At 38.2% G+C, this 21308-nt stretch overlaps 2 protein-coding genes across 2 annotated transcripts; one reads left to right on the top strand and one right to left on the bottom strand.

Annotated features, from left to right (window-relative positions):
* Window positions 1-923: 923 nt before the first annotated feature.
* Window positions 924-9718, bottom strand: LOC108669031 (solute carrier family 2, facilitated glucose transporter member 3). The gene is made up of 11 exons (XM_018156315.2): window positions 9431-9718; window positions 8550-8665; window positions 7294-7451; window positions 6712-6836; window positions 5841-5981; window positions 4791-4928; window positions 4018-4214; window positions 3339-3463; window positions 2240-2712; window positions 1864-2032; window positions 924-1656 (listed from the first exon to the last, which is right to left on the bottom strand). The coding sequence occupies exons 2-11, from the start codon at window positions 8652-8654 to the stop codon at window positions 1566-1568; spliced, it is 1722 nt and encodes a 573-aa protein (XP_018011804.1). The 5' UTR covers window positions 8655-8665; window positions 9431-9718; the 3' UTR covers window positions 924-1565.
* A 4441-nt stretch (window positions 9719-14159) lies between these two features.
* LOC108669019 (ctenidin-1) lies at window positions 14160-15137 on the top strand. Its single transcript, XM_018156302.2, has 2 exons — window positions 14160-14242; window positions 14501-15137. The coding sequence occupies exons 1-2, from the start codon at window positions 14240-14242 to the stop codon at window positions 15011-15013; spliced, it is 516 nt and encodes a 171-aa protein (XP_018011791.1). The 5' UTR covers window positions 14160-14239; the 3' UTR covers window positions 15014-15137.
* The last annotated feature ends 6171 nt before the right edge of the window (window positions 15138-21308 follow it).

Raw genomic sequence — 21308 nt, 5'->3', positions numbered from 1 at the left:
CATCTATAGGGATCACCGGTTTTAAGTTACAAATTTTATACTTACTATATAACCGCTGAATATAGGTTGCGGCCAATGAATTTAGGTAACGAGTTCAGAAATTACAATGACAAGTTCATGCTTTAACTCGCCAAAATTCCATAATAAAAGTCTGATAACAAAGTCCAACTCAGGCATTTACAAAAAAAAAAACAATTTACTGACACAATATCCATTATACATCATGAAACGGTGAGTCGAGTGGACAACACTTTGGACCGTTGACTTAATTGAGCCACAATTATTATATATTTTTGTTGCTTTAGATTTTAACATTGAATATTCATCGCTCTAATCCACGCCATGAGCATGCAATTTTTTCTTTATTTATGCTAAAAACGTATTAAACTATTTAATCCATCTTGGCAAATATACCCACTTTTTTATATCTAGTAGATGGTTCGCTGTACTATATTATTGTCAGGTAATATAGCAGTAGTCATTACAAAATTTTATGTGTTGTTACACCGTTCAGGAATATTCAATAATTTTTGTGTTTATATGAAATTATAGAATTTTGTTTCTTAATTTTGTATGAATAGGTCGAATGAACAAGTTATTCGCGATCATACCCCCCGAAAAGTGGTGAACGATTCCTTCTGCGATAAAATTGGGAGTTAAATCTTTATATTTTATTAATTAATTGATTCATTTCAGTCTATCAAGTTAAACATTAAATAAATTCTTATATACGAGAAGATTATTGTTACATGTCATCAGGTAATGTCAACGCATATGTCAATCGGTATTAAAACATAAATGTGTTCACAATTGTTAAATGCCTCGTCTCGGTTGAGGAACAAAATTATTACAAATATATAACAAAAAATTATGTAAGGAATTCATTTTAAAACACTTTGAACACTATTAGTTTTTCAATAAGATGAAATAATTGTCTAAGAATAATTTTAATAACGTTTCCTTTTAGGTCATGCAAAAGCTCTTCAGGATACCGCCGACTCCTCAAGGCCTTGTGTTGTTTTATAGAATGTCAGTTGGCCTCTATTTCCTAACATTATTTCACTAAACAAATATGATGATTTAATTGTAGTTAAAATTATTTATGCGTATCTCAAGTTACAAACTCACAAAAGTTCAAGCGAGAAAAATCAAAATGCTTCCCAGTTGTCCCTCCCTACTGAGGCGCACAGACACGAGGTTTAGAGGAAGGAATATCATAGACATGGTTGAATTAATATTCAAGCATATTAATTCCATTCAACCATATTAATTAATTCAACCATGATCATAGCTACCAACACCATGTGTTGCAGCACGTAAAAAATAAGTATAAGATTCCTTAGTCGTTAGTAATGAGTTGATTTTTTCTAAGTTCAGTTTCAGTGTCTTTTACAGACGTGTTGCATAATTTTAGGTTTCTTGAATCACAAAAGAACGATCTAAAATATTTGATTTTGTACGAGGTTGATTGACACTGGTTAAAAATTTATTCCATTATTTATATCTCGATCATTCTTAGTGATCATTGAAGACAATATTTTCTGCATTAAATGCCGCTTTAGGAATTATCGAGATGGTAATAGTTCCGAGCTCTCCCCGGGGTTAGGCTCGGCGAGTTCTTGGCCACTTTTGCACGATTTAGGTTCTGGCAGCCACCTGAAGATTAAGGGCTAATTTAGAGTAGCAACTAAAATTTACTGTAAAATATTTTGTAGAGACAACAGTAACTATTATCTCAAATCACACGAGTGATACTGCGACATCAAAAAACGTTTTTATACATATATTTTATTTTAGTCGTATAAACTTCAGCTTAACGCTTAAGAAACAACGAAGTATACTTATATTAAGCTGAATACTTACTGAAAAACGATGAGCAGCACAAGGGTAAAGGTCGTGAAGAGCAGGAATGAGTAGTGCTGCATGTGTCGCTGGATCAACGGGAACAACAAACCAACCAAGAAATTCCCTCCCCAGTTCGCCGTTCCGCCTACCGCCAGCGCCACACTGCGCGGACCGTCCGGGAACGTTTCTGGCAGAGCATCGAAGAAAATATTAGTTTATATTCTCCTATTACTCAATGTTTATCTGGTATTTTATAATAGTAAATGAACAGCAACTACTTTATGTTTCACAAGCGAACTGGATTGGAAATTTTTAAAATTTCCTTGAGAGAAGATGAAGCAATAACCAGCATAAAGTTTTATGAACACGAATCAGTGTTAACAGTAGAGCTGACCTGCAGCATATGAGTACGGCACTGGCCCTAAGCCGACACCGTAAGCGAGAACGAAAATGACTGTCGCCACCAACGCACAAACACCGGCCCAACCCCCTTCATCAGGCTGGGGTTCAGTCATTTGATCTTCAAACTGTAGGTCGTTATTATTGGAACTCGGTTCGGAAGTTTTCATTGCAGAAAAATTTCTAATTGTTACAGGATCCTCAACCGTGCAGTTGTTGAAAAGCGAAGCAGGTTGAATGGGTGCCATTCCAGGATATTTCGTGTCTAAGACAATATTCGAGTTTCTGAATATTTGTCGAGTCATATTTGTTGAATTGATCGATTCTTCAACGGGAGCAACAGACGCCACCAGCAAAGGGATATCATCTGAAGATTCTTGTACCACTGAGAGTGACACCACGAGGACGATAAAGCAAGCTATGGTACCAGTCATAGAAACCGTCAGTAGAGCTCTTCTCCTAAAGTATCTGCTCGAAAAACATTTAATATCTTAAAACGAATCACATTTGTCATTGACACTCTGTTTACATGTAAAGTTTGACTAAAGCCATTTATTGTCATGAATGTGAGCGCATAATTGAAATTGATGACATAAAATTTCAAGTTTTTGAAAATAACTTTATGAATAATGCACAAATATTGTGAAACGCAAGATGCAATTCATATTCAACATGATTAATTTTACATACTCAGATTTTACCCAGACTGTAGTACGCGGTTTAACCTTTGAATTCAATCTTGAGCAATTTTCTGTCAATGTCTCCTCAATAAAGGTTTAAAACCCTAATTTTTAACATATATCGTAAAGTTAATCTATAATTCTGCACACGGATGTCGTAATAATCTTTGATCTATCATTAGCTAGGTGTACTTTATATTTAGGAGCCGTTTTACCGAATGGCGGCACGAGCCATTTCACCAAATGGCGGCACGAGCCATTTCACCAAATGGCGGCACGAGCCATTTCACCAAATGGTGGCACGAGCCATTTCACCAAATGGCGGCACGAGCCATTTCACCAAATGGCGGCACGAGCCATTTCACCAAATGGCGGCACGAGCCATTTCACCAAATGGTGGCACGAGTCAATTACCGTAGAAGAGGCAAAGCCGTGGCCGACATGACGACGTTCATCAGGAAGATGCAGAAGGTGGCTACGACGACCTGCTGGCCCTGGAGCCCTGCGCTGCGATACACCAGCGTGGAGTAGTAGAAGACCTGCAACACAATGATAATAATTACACATAACGATACAAAAAGTGAGGATTTATTGCGTATACTGTAACATTATCGAGTTGAAATAAACAAAAAAATCGTTGCATGCGGTCTACATCAACATTTTCATGTGAATTATTTTAGCCGATTTAATGCTTCTACAGCATTGGTGTGGAAATACTTTAGTTACACAACATTTGCCCCATCATAATGTGTATGCTAGAAACTTGTCTTCACATCATTTCTTATTTTGTTCAATTCTAACTTCATTCTTGAGTGAAACTTTCACATTAGACATCACTCGTGTAAATTTCTGAATCAGGAAAATGGAGACAAGGCTCGACACTGAACACTGGCTCGACAAGATGTGTGTAGTGAGGAAACAGCCTCTCAAAATGCACACCTTTCGAAAATAACACAAGAACAACTTGCAACTTTTCTAAAACACTTCAGAAACTCTAAAAACTTCATTGCCTGAAACTTCAGTTTCAAGTTAAGTGAAACTTTGATTGCACTCTGCAACAGTATTTCCCCAATGAAATTCTCTGCCGACGCACCGCGTTGACACCCGACAGCTGTTGAGCAACATTCAGTAGGAAAACGAAGATCAGGAGTCGCCGTAAGCTTGAATCGCCCATGATTTTTTTGATCGTCCAAGAGCCTGCGTTGGTGGACCGTTGAGCAGCGCTTTCCAGGGCCGCAAGCTCCCCAGCCACCTCAGCTTCATCAGATGTTCCACGCAGACTACACAATTCTGATATTGACACGATATTTGTAATTATTAAAACAAAACACGAACACTTCAATGTTTCTTTATCAGTGTAGTAGCGAATAAAGTGCTGCTCTAAGTTATTATAGCAGGCAATGCAACGCTAAGATACATATTGTACGCTGCATTAACGTGAGAAGTTTTCTAAACGACTGTACTTTTCTAACCACTTTATAATACTGTACAGTGTGCAGCATACCAGAAAATTTCAGGGCTATTTAGGAACAGCTTGAAATTTCACCACTACAATACATTAAATTTCATTATAAAAAAGCTCTCTCGAGCAGCATGCAAGTTAAATTTAACCTGATGATGATTGTTATATATTAAGTAATATATGCATATTGGCGTGGAAAAAATAATTGCTGCTTAAATTACTTTCAAATAATGCCAAAAGAATTTATCAATAATGTTCATAGGTTGAACGAAAAAAATTGGTCAAATCGATAAATACACTGTAGTTATGACCTCTTTTCGTAAATAGCAAATTCGTTCACTAAAGCGAGAAAACAGTGAAGATTTCTTTTCGTATTTAATAAGAATATTATTTTAAAGTAATACCTTTGACTGCATCGCCAAACTCCTTGTTGAAGAGGTACGTGAAGGTTGGAGACTCAGGAGCGAATACCAGCAAAAAGAAGCCAGCTCCCACGTAGGGTAGGCTGCCGCACATCAGGTATATCCAGCTGCACTCATTGCCTGTCATGTAATTCAAGGGTATATATTACAATTAAACTTTTAAACTTCCTGATGTTAAAGAAGATTAAAGTTTTATGGTTATAGTTTTAAACTCAATAAAAATGGTTTGAAGCGCTGATGATCGCACTAAACGTAAATTAAAAAATATGATGAACACTAAAATATTGTTTAAATAATCGAAGCCTCAATATAGTGATTTAGACATGACTGTTGTGGATTGAAATGACGAACATTAGGAACAAAAGGCAAAATGAGCTGACAAATGATCTCAATATTTGAGAAGGTACCCCGACAAAACGAAAGCGAAAACATAACTAAATTTCTGTCTAAATGTTCATTAGTTCAACAAGCTCTCTGCGCACGATTTGCAGAACATCTAATGGAATTTTTTTTTTAGAAATAGCGTCGGGCAAGACTAAGTATTGGATGGCGTACAATTATTATGCCTATATATATACTGTAAACTATTGACTACTGTAAATGTATCAGCAAAAAGCCATTTTAGTGCAAGGGAAGCGCATTTTTGCCCTGCCATTCTCTACGTTGATGTGCAGAGTAACCATGCAAAAATCGTCAAAATAAACTAACAAATAAATAATATGCAAGATTGGAATATATTTATAAAATATAATCCTGTCATGAAAACGTGCGGAATCTAGTCTAACCAACGCAGGCAGAAGTTAAACACTGTTCGAAAAAACAGTGAAAAAACGGTCTTAAACTGGTCTTCTAGTAACCAGCCGCGCGTGAAAATAAACCGTATTGCCGTTTTTTTCAGATGTTACACGGGTTTCTAGTGTAAAATTGGAATAAAAACGGCAACACGTTGTTTATTATCACGTGGCGGGTGGTTACTGAAACGCCGGTAATATCGTTTAACGGTAATTTTTTTAACAGTGTATGAGAACTCACCCAGAACGGAGGGAAATCCTTCTATGTAAGAGATGAGCATGCCCAGTGTAAAGCCCAGGGGCACAAGGGCCGAGAAGACGCCGGACAAAGAAGGCGGGCAAATTTCGGAGATGTAGAGCGTCACAATGCAGGTCGACATGCCTGTGGTTTGAAGTTGTTCGATAGTCATAAGGTGCTTTGACACGGGGACAGTAGGTACTGGAGATCAGTTTAAAATTCGATTACTAATTGCCACTATTTACCATTGCTGAATTCTACGTCTAAATGCCACTTTTGACTTTGTGTATAGACTCTACTGACCACGGAATTAAGGATCCAATAACCGATTATAAAATTAATATGATATTTTGTCGCACTTAGCATTTGAAAGTTCTGCTGGCCGCCCAGACTTTCCTGGAGTACATGCATCGTTATACGGTGCTACAATTTTCTAAGGTTCCATCATGATCAGTAATTCAACAAAATCGTAAGTTATGCGGGCATTCAAAATGTATGTATTTGTAATGTAATGGTAGCACGTTTCGTAGAAACATCTTAGCCGCGTTATTTGCAGTTAACCCTTTGGCGCAGAATCTTTTTTTCGCAAAACTTTCTCTATCGTAAGATATTTTTCATAGTCTCTGAAAAGTCTCAATGCTCACCGGCAGCAAAATCCTAATGCTCATGTCTCTGTTGCATAAGTACTTTGGCAGGCACAAATTGGAGAGTAAAGCAACGATTTTCCATACCATTCAACCCCACTATGAAAGCTGACTGATACTTGTTGGATCAATTGATCTATTTGATGAAGTTTTATTATAAGAAAAGTATAAATTCATCAAATTGCAGAAAGTTATTAGAAAATATCGAAATTACAGAAGGTTAATTTCACCAGCAGAGAGTCCGGCAACGAATCTTCCCAGGATCATGAGCTCGACGTACTCGTGTAGGTAACACACACCGAAGAGTATTGCTGATACCGTGCAGATGAATTGGGTTATGAACAGAGAGAAGCGTCTGCAAATAAGAAACACAGTTAGCTGAAACTAAAAATTTTGACTACCAATTATGGAACAGATTTTTATAATATTTCTGAACTCCAGAAGTGAACATGACAAGTTTAAGGTGCACTGGACAATAGTCTTACATTCATGATTATGTATTTTTATACAAGCATAACGTAATAACACATACATTCACACGAAGTTTACTTGCGTAGTAAAGGAACGCCAACACTTGCTTAGACACCATTGGTGGTCTATTTCTTTGCCTGGTTGGGAGGAATACACGTGGAAAATTATTTTGCAGATAAACAACCATTCGGTATACCAGGTTAATGGACCTGCATGTCATTCAGAAGCTATTTCTATAGTACCTACGAGGATAACAATAAAAATGAGTGATGAATACCAATCAAGTAGGATTTTCAGCTCGTATCTTTTGGTTTACGATCATATATAAACATTTTTTCCACCTGCCAGCGCAGTCGGCAAGCTTTGGTGCGACGGCTGCCCCGAGGGCAGCGCCTGCGACAAAGGCTGCTACAACCGTCGACCATAGAACCACTTCCAACTCGGGGCTCACATCCCAGGCTCTATCGACGTAGCTCGAGGCGAGCCATGCGCGTATAATCTGCAACACGTCATAGTGGTGACTGATACATCCAACCTGCAACACGTCATAGTGGTGACTTATACATCAAACCTGCAACACGTCATAGAGGTGACTTATACATCCAACCTGCAACACGTCATAGTGGTGACTTATACATCCAGCCTGCAGCACGTCACAGTGATGACGATTGAAATATAGAATCTGCAACATATCACAGTTATGACTGATACATCCATCCTGCAACACTTCACAGTGATGACGACTTATATATACAACCTACAACTGTAATGGTATATCTGGAATAACTATACCGGGTTGTGGGTGTGAACACGAATGGCAAGTTAAAAAAAATATAACTCAGTACTCACTGCAGTGAGTGACAGAGAGCGCATTTTCTCGTCGACGAAAACTTGAGGTCCCGGACGGACGGACAGACAGACAGACGGACATGGCGAGCACAATAGTGCATTTTTTCCATAAATGAGAAAATGCGCTAAAAACATCATGCGCTTATCTGGTTGTTTTAAACAAAAAAATAATGTCTAGTAATTAATTATTTTTCATTTAAAAATATATTTTTTACTTGCGTTGTGTAATGTAAATACATACTGACGTTGCCCTGTCAATTTTCATTTATTATTAATATTTGAATCAAGTATTTTTGCATAGTTACTGATTTCATCCATTCTTGACGTAAGCTGATAGATCGAGAGGAGTGAGTGTTGTCAATTAATGCTAAATAAACTGCATAGCCAATAATACAACAGCGCATTGTATGAATGTCGCTAAGTATTTGTCAGGAAGTATAGTCCTTACGCAAAATAATAATGGCCATGACAGCGTTTTCTTTTATTCAAAACTAAGAGGCACTCCTGAAAAATCATCGTTGTCACTCGCATGCGATGTCTAAGAGAGATCGGCTAAGCGATGCTAACATTAGAACCCGTTGCTTGTGATGCTTGCAAGCATTAGTCCATGTGCCTTGACTGCTATTCAGACGAAAGCTACAAACACGATTCCCTCTAAAAATTACGAGCATTTCTTTTGTGAATTCGTCTGGTTTTGTTAAAGCTAATTTCTCTTACGAATATTAAAATAGAAAAGTAATGCGCTTACCTTTTCTGGCGTATTGATGACGCCCAACGAATGGCCGGCTGGAAGTATGCTACCCACCACCGCTGCCAGCGTTCCTATCACCAGCGGTAATGTTACGCGACTCATGACTCGCTACTCTGCGAATAGCAAGCTGAAATAAAAACTCCATTCGAAAAACAAATCACCGTACGCAATCATAAAAATATCAACAACATTAAGACCACATTAACGACTAAGAGATATTTAACTTGAGGCCTAATAAAAATTATTACATTACATGAGGCATTTGAGTTCAGTACATATACCCCATCAACCCACGCGAGCGTCTTCTATATGATGCGTGTGCGGTACATTATTTAATGCTTGTACTGTAGTTGCTCTTAAGGCTCAATATCACTTCATCATCTTAAGATAGCCTGAAATAATTAAGTAGCTTCATTTTGTTGTATACAGTAGGCGTATTTACGGATCGAATCATGTCCATAACTGCCCGAAACGTTTTTAACCTTGGCTTTCAAGAGATGGTTTCTAAGTAGCATGAAAACAAGAGAACGACGTCTGAATAGAAAGAGTTGATGTGAATGACCTCTTATCTTTATCACACCATTTATTGACACTCACCAGCGCACTGTCTCGTGTCTATTATCAATAAATCTAATGACTTGTTCAATATGTAGAATGATCACAATGTAAACCTAATAATCGAAGGCACACATTCCGTTATATTGGTCTCATCTTCTGACAAATGAGTATATACGTACATGACTACCAAATCCTAAATCACGAAAAAACCAGGCTTTGTAGAGAAGTGAAACAGACATGGCATCAGACAAGTTGGATAGGTACATACTGTACGTAGGTTGCTAGTTTTTTAGTGGCGCAAATCTTTTATTATCCCTTACCTGGCAATAATGGGTGATTGCTGTTACAAAAAATGACACTTCGCAGAGCGTTAGAAAGCAGTGGGACGATACTGGAAGTTGTAATAACGGTGGCTGCGAATATATATGTTCTTGCACTTGTAGCGGATACTTTAACGTGTTACGATCTAATGAAAAATTGAAAATCTTCAAAAAATTTCATCTCGTGCATGATCACTGATCATAATTATCAGCATATAGGACAATTTCACAGTAAAATATTGACTGATGATTCTATAGATATACTGATATTTAACTGATATATACCTGAAAAACTGACAGAATTAGGAACTTAGGAGAAAAATAATAATGAATTTTCAACCTACGGCACTATGTATTTAAAAAAAATGTTTACACATTAAAAATTTAATGAAATCAAACGTAAAAGGAAAACTGCACAAAAATTATCATGGTTATTTTTTTCTAGACGACAGACAACAAAATCATGAACTGCTTCTAGTCAGACATGTGAGCATGCACAAGTATTAAAGATGTTCACGTTATCAGGTGGAAGAATTTTATCGCAGTGCAGAATGCATCGTTTTTCTTTGCTGAGTGGAGAGATACGTGAGGTGCGGCTTGTAAACGTGAGGTGCGGCTTGTAAACGTGAGGTGCGGCTTGTAAACGTGAGGTGCGGCTTGTAAACGTGAGGTGCGGCTTGGAAACGTGAGGTGCGGCTTGTAAACGTGAGGTGCGGCGTGTAAACGTGCAATCACGTGAGGTGCATGCGGCTTGTAAACGTGAGGTGCGGCGTGTAAACGTGCAATCACATGAGGTGCATGCGGCTTGTAAACGTGAGGTGCGGCGTGTAAACGTGCAATCACATGAGGTGCATGCGGCTTGCAAACGGCCTTGCCATCGCGCACAACAAAATTATCTCCTGCGAGAGATAGCATCTCGACTGACACAACACAAAAAGTGAAGCAACATGTTTGACAGTCAGTTTCTTGAAAAAAATTTGTGTGGAATATACATAAATTGTACCATCCTCATTTTGAGTAAAACAACTTAGGCAGTGCATATTCAGTTCGTGTAATATTATAATAAAACTTTAAAACTATGCTGCTGTTAATATGTATATTACAATCATTGCTTAAAGAATACTGTGTAGAAAATAATTTTGTGCTCCCTTATACAAAACAGTTTGGAATTGGAACATCAGAGCAATAACACGTATGTTATTGGCCGCCACTATTGCTATTGACATTAGTCAAAACTAACCGGCATTAGTAGCATGCTTTAAATGGAATCTTGCAGATAATTACATTTTGATTACACGGATTTTGTCATTGGCTGGTTGCATCACTTGAATGAAATTAATCTTACTTTTAAAGCACAGCGACGCCAGAACCAAAATATCGTCTCATTCAATTTAATTTCACAGTTTGTTAAGTAATATGTTGAGATGAATTTCATGTTCGCGTAACCATGCAGCATCGTCAATGCTCGTGCCGAGATTTGAACCTATCAGGTGCCACATATGGTTGCGAACTCGGTAGCTGGATATATCTATCGATGTTGCTTTAATTTTGTTCGCAGATTTAAAATTGGCGCTCGTGAGCGGCAACTAACCTATTTTTTGCGGAAATATCATTGGAAAAACAGTGACTGCATGAGTCACTAGCAATTTTTTTTCAATTTGCGTTTGCTACTTCAAGGAGGGTAGGAATCGATGCTTCATGTGAGCAAATCGGTCAGTTTGGAATGAGGTTTACGGGCTCTCAAGCCTCTCGCTGGTACGGAACGTTTCTGTTGGGAACTTGTGAATCAATAATGAGTATTCGCTACGTCCATACAGATGACGACAGCTGAGTCAGCTTCTTGTCACTGTCACGAAAATGGCTGATTTCAAGCACATATAATAATAAGTCTTTTAATTGAGCCGAGTTTCTTGAGACCCTTCTCTGTTTATCTTTAAATAATTCAATTAAAAAAAATTAATTTTGATAACTTTTCGATAACCTACTCTGACGGAGCGGGCTAAAAAATTTTGATTTTCATTCAGTTAAAGCATGGCAATTCATCTTCTCATATAAATTGAACAACATGCTGATCATAGTGCCATGTTATTTAACGGGGATTAAAGAGACTAAAGAAACGGAAAGACTAAAACGGTTCGCAAACGGTATAATGTCTGTTACGAGATATACTACGACGATCACATTCGATGCGGCTTGACCTTTCAACAACATGTTCAGAGTTTTATACGTTAGATCAGAAGTCAATGTTCTACATTCTTTAATATCAAGTTTAAGAACAATTCGAACTCCACGGAATTACTATCCTTGATCCCGTAAGCGCTTAACATTACCCTAAAACGCGCTCCTTGCCTAAGACCTTTCTTAGTCATTTTAGGGAACAAACCAGCATCCTCTTACAGTTGTGCGTTCTCTATATACTCGGCTCTCATTGATCCGTGAATAACTGGATTAACTTTCATTATCATGATAAGAAGATACCGTAGGAACCTTGCCTAATGAGCAACACGCTGTCCGAGGCACGGAGTTGCGCAATCGATCCGCAGTGTGGCACCGACAAGACGACTCAGGCGCACGTCAACTTTCGGTTAAAAGTGAGCGTACATACACAGCTACAGAGTTCTTACGGAAAGAGCTAGTAAATGTTACAGTGAATGGCCAGATATAATTTAATATTAACTAAGAAGAACAATAACGAATAACTGCTATGAAAATAACTGTAAAAAAATATTCAATAACGTGTAATCTTGTGAAATTCAAGTGGACAGGAGAAAAATATATCGAATAAGTACATCCGCGATTCTTCAGAACATCAACAAAAACTAAAAAAGCTGAAATAGCACGTGAAAAAAATTCCCTTCTCTCAGCCTCAGTTGATTATCCACGTGATTCGACCTCCTTGCTTTTACGGTTACAATAAAAGGTTAAACGAAAAAAAAACGATAGACTTTAAAAGCATTAACTCAATATTTATGTTGTATTTTAAAATAACAATTACGTAATTTGAAAATAGCTCACAAAGATCAGAACACCGCACAGAACCTAATTGCCAACCACACACCCTGACAGCTGAGCTCGCATTGGCAGCCTTCCACTTCCACAGAATCCGTCGCCTGCTCGGCACTCAGCTCTCGATACGGCGGAATCTGTAATACCGCGAATAATGCGTTGATAACGGCTGTGTGACTTATTATTGTGATGATGAGCAAAGTTTTTTGTGAAATTGTTAGGTGGTATATAAGTTGAGGGTGATTTAAAGACGTTGAGAATTGATGGTTGGATATTACATAAAGGATATTACAGCCTGACGATATAAACAATCTTACTGTACCTCATTTTGCACCACAATACATCGTATCAGAAGAAAATTTTATCAAATTGCCGCATTGCGACAGATTGTAGCAATGTTTGCACCACTCAGAAAATCACAAAAAAAAATTCGAATTCACAACTCGCAATAACTTGTATTCAAAAGTCAACGTGCATATATAGATGTAACTGACTATCAAGGACTACTACACACAGGACATGCATAGCCTATGTCCAGCCTCTGCTAGCAGAGGCGATCGCCTACACTATGAAAATGCTGTTGTTTTAGTGGCATCAACAAATGATATGCCCATAATTGTTTCATACAATAGTATTACAATGCTGTCTCTTATACACATCTAGATGTGTATAAGAGACAGGGGGTGGGGCAATGGGCCCATTTTGACACTTTTTACAAAATAGCGTTTCATTAAAAATTGAATAACTCTATAGGCGTCTAATTCACATCATACATTCCTCATTAGTTGCACCTGTAAACAAAACAAAGAACCACCTCGTATCAATTAAAACTTCATAAAAAATTTGGTTTAAAAAAAGTGGGGGGCGCGCTGCCCCACGTTGCCCTATATTTCGCAGCAAGATTATACAGGGGCAGCGAAAACAGAGCTGTCGTTATATAGGTTATTAGCTGCATGTGTACTTGGTTTGAGTTTTAAAATTTAAGTTGTTGAGCCGACACGTTTATACGTACAAGAATTTATTATCTTAAATTTTTGACACAGATAAATGAGTAACTACGCGTTTCTTTTACAAAAGAAAAAAATTAATTATGAAATCGACTGAAAAATATGGGATGTGACAAATTTATAATAACCGTCATTCGATTAATTCATTTTTCAAATAGAAAAAAACGTACTAGCCTATATTGAGACTAATTATCGAACTATGCTTCTTTCCTATCATTACCAACGTGAATTTCAATCTAGAAAGTGAGTGCCATTATGAAATCGTGAATCTTAAAAAAGACAAAAGCAGAGAGTCGAAATGTATTGCAGTGTAGTCTAAATAGACACTTTGTCAGAAAACAGGCTGCTTCTATTTAAACTATTGAGCTAAAAACAAAATTTGAAAATTAGTCGTTCTTCTATGGGTTCGAACTAAATTTTGCTTCTGTTAGGAATTCCTGCAATAATCTGCAGTCCCAAGCGCAATTGTCAAAAAACTGGAGTCAACGTCACATCACAAATTTTATTTCGACTATCCTGTAAACGAATGAAAATAAAACTAATTAACCAGGCAAACAACAAATAATTTCCTCAGTTCATCAGTAGAAGTTGTTTTTATCCCTGGGTTGTTTTCGCGTAGGACCGTCGTAAACAAGTGGCTGCTGGGGCGCAACATCCTGATGGATGTTGCGAATGGAAATCCCACGTATCAATGGAAATCCCACGTAGCCTGACTACTTAAAGCCTATGCCTTATCTCAGGATTATATTGGGGTCCTTGCTGCCGATCCTTATAGTGTTGAAAGTCTTCAGCAACCATGGTGAGTGAATTTAATGTTCGTTCGGATACACATTTTCTCAGGGGAAAGTCATAAAATAAATCCTAATTTTTTTCAGTATGGATGTTATTTTGGAATATATAAGTGTTTATTTATTAGAATGGGAGTTAACATTGATGCTGCAGTTGTTGCACCACAAGATGATAAGATATATTTTGAGTGTTGAACAATAAAATCTAAAATGTATACTATGATAATATGATTTTGAGTTCAGTAACTTTCACATCCTCCTTTCCTCAGATTCGGCTTGCATTTTGCTTGTCGTTGGCACTTCTCGTGTATGCGGCTGACGAGGCTCCAAAAGAAAGAATTTTTGGAGGTGGTGGCCTAGGAGGACTATTCGGCGGCGGCAAAAAACCGTTGGGCCCAGGACCAGGACCTATAGGAGGAGGCGTTGGTCCCATTGGTGGAGGACCTCTTGTAGGCGGCGGACCTCTTGGCGGCGGCGGTTTCGGTGGAGGAATTGGTCCGATCGGAGGCGACTACGACGACTTGGGACTTGGTGGTGACTTTGGTGGCGACTTGGGTGCTGGGGGCTGCAAGCATTTCTGCAAATCCCCAACCGGTAAATATGTCTGTTGCCCAACCAATGGCCCTAAGCCTGGCGAATGCCCCCCTGTGAGACCTACATGCCCCAGGATCAACGCACCGAAATTGTGCATCACCGACTTCGAATGCTTCGGTGTCGACAAATGCTGCTTCGATAATTGCCTTAAGGAGAGAGTCTGCAAGCCACCCCATCCGTACAAATAAATTTTAACCATGATGGCTAAATTCAAGGATGATCGAGGAGGAACTTATACCTTTTTGTCGTGACAACCACAGGATTTGCGTGCATGAGACCTCAATGACTTCTAATAAAATGAATGAAAATTCACTGTACTTGGTCTCATCATTTTCCTTAGGTGAACGTATAAAAATGTATGACAAAAATTATAGAATGTCATTCGTTGCTAAATGAATAAAACTTGGCTCATCATTAGTATAAATTTCATAATTCTGTCCACGGGCAGCGTAGTCGGAAGAATAAAAGAAAAGTATTGGTGTTTTCTTCGTTTTAGTGGCGATACAAGATTGGATTGCTTCTGTTAAATTCATCATACTCGTTTATGCTTACAAGCGCAGTTAGAATTAAACTTTATGTGAGAACGCCTTGACCTATATTCAGTTTCAAACTCATTTCCAATGAATCTACATTGAGAAAAGAACACACAATAGCTAGCTAGTCGATGAGAAAAAGATATAAGAAATATTAATGACTATATTTATCGAAAATTTTATTTAAAAAATGAAATCAGTCGTTTGCCATATCGTCATATAAATCATAACCGAATAAGTCGTTTACCAGTTCACCGTATTATTTTAAACCGTATAAGTCAGTGAAGACAAGTTGTTTAAACTTGCACGCTACAGATCTGTGCGCTCGAACAGGAAGATGTATTGAATGCCTAAGGCCGGACGGAACTATACTTCACAAAAGGAGTTGCTGGAATCGAGCCTGATCATTATACGACTTCCTAATCATCTGCTAACATCACAATGGATCCTAATTTGGGAATTTACCTGCGTATTTTCCATAGATTTCCTATATAATGCTGCATCATTGCTTGATCTTCAGCAGAATTGTCAAGATATCAACCTGAGTTGCGGTGATCCTATCTGTGAAATTACAGTTTAAGGTAACTATATGCTCTTGAATAACGTTCATGTGAAAATTCCTGGTAGGCTTGCACACACAGTTTCTAGGTAAGATTTAAGAAGAATTTTTCATCAAAAGAAATATTTCATCTTTCATTGATAAAATATTTTAAAAATTGAGATTAATTCTAAAATTAGACTATAAAGTCATGAAATTCAAAGGTCTGGCAAATGTATTTTATTTATATTTTTGCACGCACCGGAGAACTTAATATTGCGAAATATTTCGTATTTATACATCCACTTATGAATAATATCATTGATGATAAAAAATATAACATTAAACCAATTTCGCTTTAATTAATTATTATTACTCGAAGTTCCTGATATTCATATTAATGAATGGTGAGTTCGATGAAATAATTTTAAGTTTTCTATTTTCATACAGAAATGGACAACCTGCGTGTGGGGCTCGTGCTCTGGGGAGTTCTGTCTCTTTTTCCGTTGGTTCTGTCATCTGATCTTCCCTCTGCCGTCGCCTCGACTGGAGACGTCGTACCCGCTGCTGTATTAGCATCAGATCCAAATCTTATTCGCCACGGCCACGCTTCATACCAATTTACAACTCAACCTCCTACACGTGCGATTTGGGTCCCGGCGATAAGATCCTGTCGGTATTGGTGTAGAACACCAGACTTTAAATATTATTGCTGTCCTACAGGATGGCCAACAACTTCAACGACTACAACTGTTTCGCCGGTCAAGCCAGGTCTCTGTCCTCCGGTTCGGCCAGTGTGCCCAAGAATTTTTGGACCTCCTAACCCATGTAAAGTTGACATCAACTGCCCTGGGGCTGACAAGTGTTGTTATGATGTGTGTCTCACTCACTTCGTGTGCAAACCTCCCGAGTTTCTGCTCAATACTAAGGGTTAAATGAATATGTTCGCATTTATGTTCAATGTTCAGCGATTTAAATCGACTGCGAACCATATAAACGGAAAATGTTTATAGAGCATTATAACGGAATATAATATGTAATATTGATTCGGAATTTGTGCATAACTAGAACGAATAAGGCATGGATAAATCAATTTTTTACCTTTGTCTGCCTTTAATTAGGCATCGACGATTTAGAGTTCCAAGACTATATTATCGATATCTTAATTGAAATTATTTCTCGGCAGATTTTGCTTGGTAACAGCCGCTCATTTTTTATTTTAATTTGGCGGAAAATTCAGCTTTGCACGCTGCTTTAACGAATCACAATATAAGAAAAAAGATTTAGTACTTAAAATAATTATTGAGTTTAAAATTTGAAAATGTGAATTGCGTGTAGTTTTTTAGACTTCTAAATATTATATATACTACAACATCCTTCATTCTGAGACTAAATGGTTTCAAATAATTGTTATTAGTTCAACCATTGTTTCAAATTACCCAGTGGATCCACCTTTACAGATGTAACTCCAACTTCAACTAAAACGAGGTGAAAATTTTGTGTGTCGCAATTCGTGAATGGAAATATATTTTGCAAAACATACGAGCGGAATCGAGTCTCTGACGTAAAACAGTGAGAGATAACGCAGCTCAATGAAATTTTATACACATGTTCAATAGGACCCAACGGTGATGTTTTGGTTTTAGGTCGCGACCATTTTTTTTTGAGGTCGCCTTCGTTTGCGAGTTATACGGTCCTACGGTACAAAATTCGCAGTGGGCATAATATGTCGAAGTAAAGCCTAATATCTGTATAAGTTAGAAACGGAGAAGAAATAAAAAAAATGATCATGACCTAAACATAACCGTTAGGTCCAACTGAGCAAGTATGCTGTTTCATCTAGCTTCGTTAGTTAATTTGAGAGATATTTTAAAGTCACTGCAAATTGAAAATCGGCCGCAAAATCGGCAACGTAATATTTCGTTCCAAATTTTGTTCAAATCTGTACAGTAGGATAAAAGATATATTTAAATCTGTGCAGTAGGATAAAAGCTCACTGCAAATTTTGAACTGTATATGATCGTAATAACTTGGAAACGAAGGCGAAATCCAGAATATGATTGCAACAGCACCGTTATGGGCTAATGGATGCATGTGCAAAGTTTCATCGAGCTGCGTTCATTAAGTTGGGAGATATTTTACAATCACTGTAAATTGAAAAATAAGCCACAAAAATGCCGTTCGCTTCTCCGTCTAGTCGTATAACTCGCGATCGAAGGATATATCGAAAAACTTTGCACGACCTAAACATCATGATTTTTTGTTTCGGAATGCATATTCTAAGTTTCGCTCAAACCTGTAAAATAGGGAAGAAGGTATGTGATTAGGCTCACTGTGACTTCTGGACTGAATGACCGTACAACTTAGAAACGAAGGCAGAATAGAAAAAATGATCACAACCTATTCATTACAGTTAGGTTCTATTGAACACGTGTGCAAATTTTATTCGAGCTTCATTTGTTTGGGAGATATCTTTGGCTCACTGAACCTTGGAGACTGGCGGTAGGACCGGCCGGAAAAAGTGTACAATAGGCACCTCCTGGACAAGGGCTAGACATCACCTTTAGGTGGTCAAGAATCTATATACCAAGCTTCATTCAAGTCGGTTTAGTAGTTTGGAAGATATTCCATGTACGATTAATTTCTTGAGGCACGGCCGTGAGACAGGCCGCGTTTTTGTCCAGGAGGTACAATAGGCTCTCGGCAATATTACACCTTAGTAATTACGTGCCCAAGTTACAGTGTCGATTCGGTCGTTAAACATCTGAATCCTAACGCAATCGAAAGGTTGCAGGAGATGTGACTTGAGATATTATATGGAATTGGGTGCGTGCTGACCTGTCACGACCTTTAAATCGGTCATACAGGCTGCATAGAAGCTCTTTTACTGGCGTCTAACGCTGATTATGTTAAAAAATTAAAAGTTCACACTCGAATTTTAACAAAAAGTTAAATTAAAAATTATTCACAGCAATTTTAAGAAAAAACTAAAACATTTCGAACACATTTGATCGTTATGCATCAATCATCATGCATGTAACATATTACATATGATCGGTAAACATGTAGAAGCAAACAATGAGTACATCTTATTTGAACGATACAAGTCGAGGGCCTTGAGTTATTTTATTATGAAAGATTAAAGTCTTTATTTCGCAAGTGTTATATATAGTGATATCCTATTATATTCACGCTCTCAAAATTACGGAATCATCCAATGCTCCGCCGCATTTGATGGATCCTTTGTTCGTTATGTGTTCTGCTCATCAGCGTCACTGCAGCAGCTCTCAGGCCCAACGGTCATCCTTGCGGTTGTCCTGTGGCTTTAAGTCCACCCAGCGTGGACACCCGGAAATCGGAAAAGAAGAATCTTCAGCGTCTTCCGAGAAAGACACCTGAAGACACGAGCTTGAAAAGTTGAAACTAACCTAAGATCAAATCATCAAGATGTATTAAATGCACAATTTACTTAAGGGGAACTTTTGGGACAGTTTTGGTTAAGGAAACTCTGAGGATATGCAAAGGAGAATTTCAATTTTTGACTATGTACATTTAAAGTCAGTTTACCTACTCAGAGTTAAGTCACTAGACTGGACAGACAGTAGGTCAGTAGACACTAGACACTAGTCAGGACTCAGGAGGGAGTTGGGAGTCTCCAGCCTCCAGGGCAGCCAGCCCAACTCCAGGGCAGATAGCCCCACTCCAGGGCAGATAGCCCTGCTCCAGGGCAGACAGCCCCACTCCAGGGCAGATACTGAGATAAGGGTCAGTCTTCAGCTTTTGAGTGTTACCCCTGAGATAGCCCCATAGTGGCAGAGCAGAGAATTTTTTAGACTCTCCCTCAAGTTCATTTTTGAGTCCTATAAGTAGACCAGTAAAGTATCATGGATACCAGCATTATCATACTTAAGAAATTGGTTTAAATCTTGAGTTTTGGGAAAATTAAAAATGAACTGATTCCAAAAAAAGCTCTGGTTTGCCACTATGGATAGCCCCACTCCAGGGCAGCCAGCCCCACTCCAGAGTCCAACGCAGCCAGCCCCACTCCAGGGCAGATAGCCCCACTCCAGGGCAGATAGTCCCACACCAGGCCCAGGAACCTGGGGACACTAACCACTACTTCCCAATACAGCTCACACAGCAAACGGAATTCGAACACGTGGATGTCGGCAATACGTATCAGTTAAATTTGAAGCGCTGATGCAATACGACTCACCACGTGTCGAATATTGCCACACAAAGTGACGGAATATAGGGATTTGGTAGGTTTCCATCCTAAAGGCTTTTTAATAAATATGGCAACATTTTGTGACGTTTCATCGTTGCTGACGCGTAGTGAAGTGTTTTGAGTCATGTGAAGGCAACAGAACTTACGTAACGCATACTTTTTTTTTTATAGTTTTTCATTTCTCGATGCGTCCTTAATGTGTTGGAATATACCGCGTTTACCCTACTCTGGAGTCTGGAATAACTCATACTCATAGAAAACTTTTTACAGATAGACTAATCTAATTGACAGACTAGTAATAGAGGGCATAGGATTAGGCTAGCACTAAGGATAGTGGCAAAGCAGAGAGTTTTTAGAATTTAGACTCTCCCTCAAAGGCTCAAGTTCACTTTTGAGTCCTATAAGCACTCCAAACTGAGCAAAGTATGTATCCTAGCCACTGTGCAGAGAGTGGATGTCGGATGAATATTGCAGGATCTTTGGTGAGTGGTGACGCATCAGTAGCAAAATTTACGCCTTCAGAAGATCTTGCCGACACATTTAGATTGTAATTCTTGCATTTAATATATTTGTCAGTCTTTGGCCAACTATTTAGAAAAAAGTAAGGTTTCCTGTACGCTGGATGGATCAGGATGCAGTAAAGCTTGTCTGGAAATTGGTTGCGATGAGTTCCCGCCAAAAAAATGTAAACAAAATGTAGTTGCAGTCACATTAGAGCAGTCAGACTGCATCATCACATGTTCAGTTGACACTTGCTGTACAATCGGACTGTTTTTAGGGTAAAATTAGTTATATGGGGGTAACACGTGCATGGCACTGCATGCAACCTTGTAAATAAGTTTGTGGCTTGTAAATAGTTTTTCATTACTCAGAATAAATGGCGTTTCATTAAAAATTACCGTCAACTGGGGCTACTCGGGACAGGCGGGGCTACTCGGCACAGGCCTATGACACGGCGTAAAACTGTTGTAGTAGCAAAACTAATTGGAATATCGCTAAACTAAAAATAGTGGTGTAAACGTAACTATTTTTCCTATCTATCTAGTATAAAGGAAGTTGAAAAATACTACATTTACTTGCTTTGAAAAATTCCTGAAAAAAATGGTGAAAAACTATGTTTTGTAAAGTTACAACTGCTAAGGTATGTAGCAAAAAAATATTTGCCGTATTAAAAAATTTTACTT

Source organism: Hyalella azteca, unplaced genomic scaffold (genome assembly GCF_000764305.2).
Source record: "Hyalella azteca isolate HAZT.00-mixed unplaced genomic scaffold, Hazt_2.0.2 contig6127, whole genome shotgun sequence".
Lineage (NCBI taxonomy): Eukaryota > Metazoa > Arthropoda > Malacostraca > Amphipoda > Hyalellidae > Hyalella > Hyalella azteca.
Note: the sequence above shows the minus strand (reverse complement) of the source record. Positions and strands in the feature narration are given on the sequence as shown.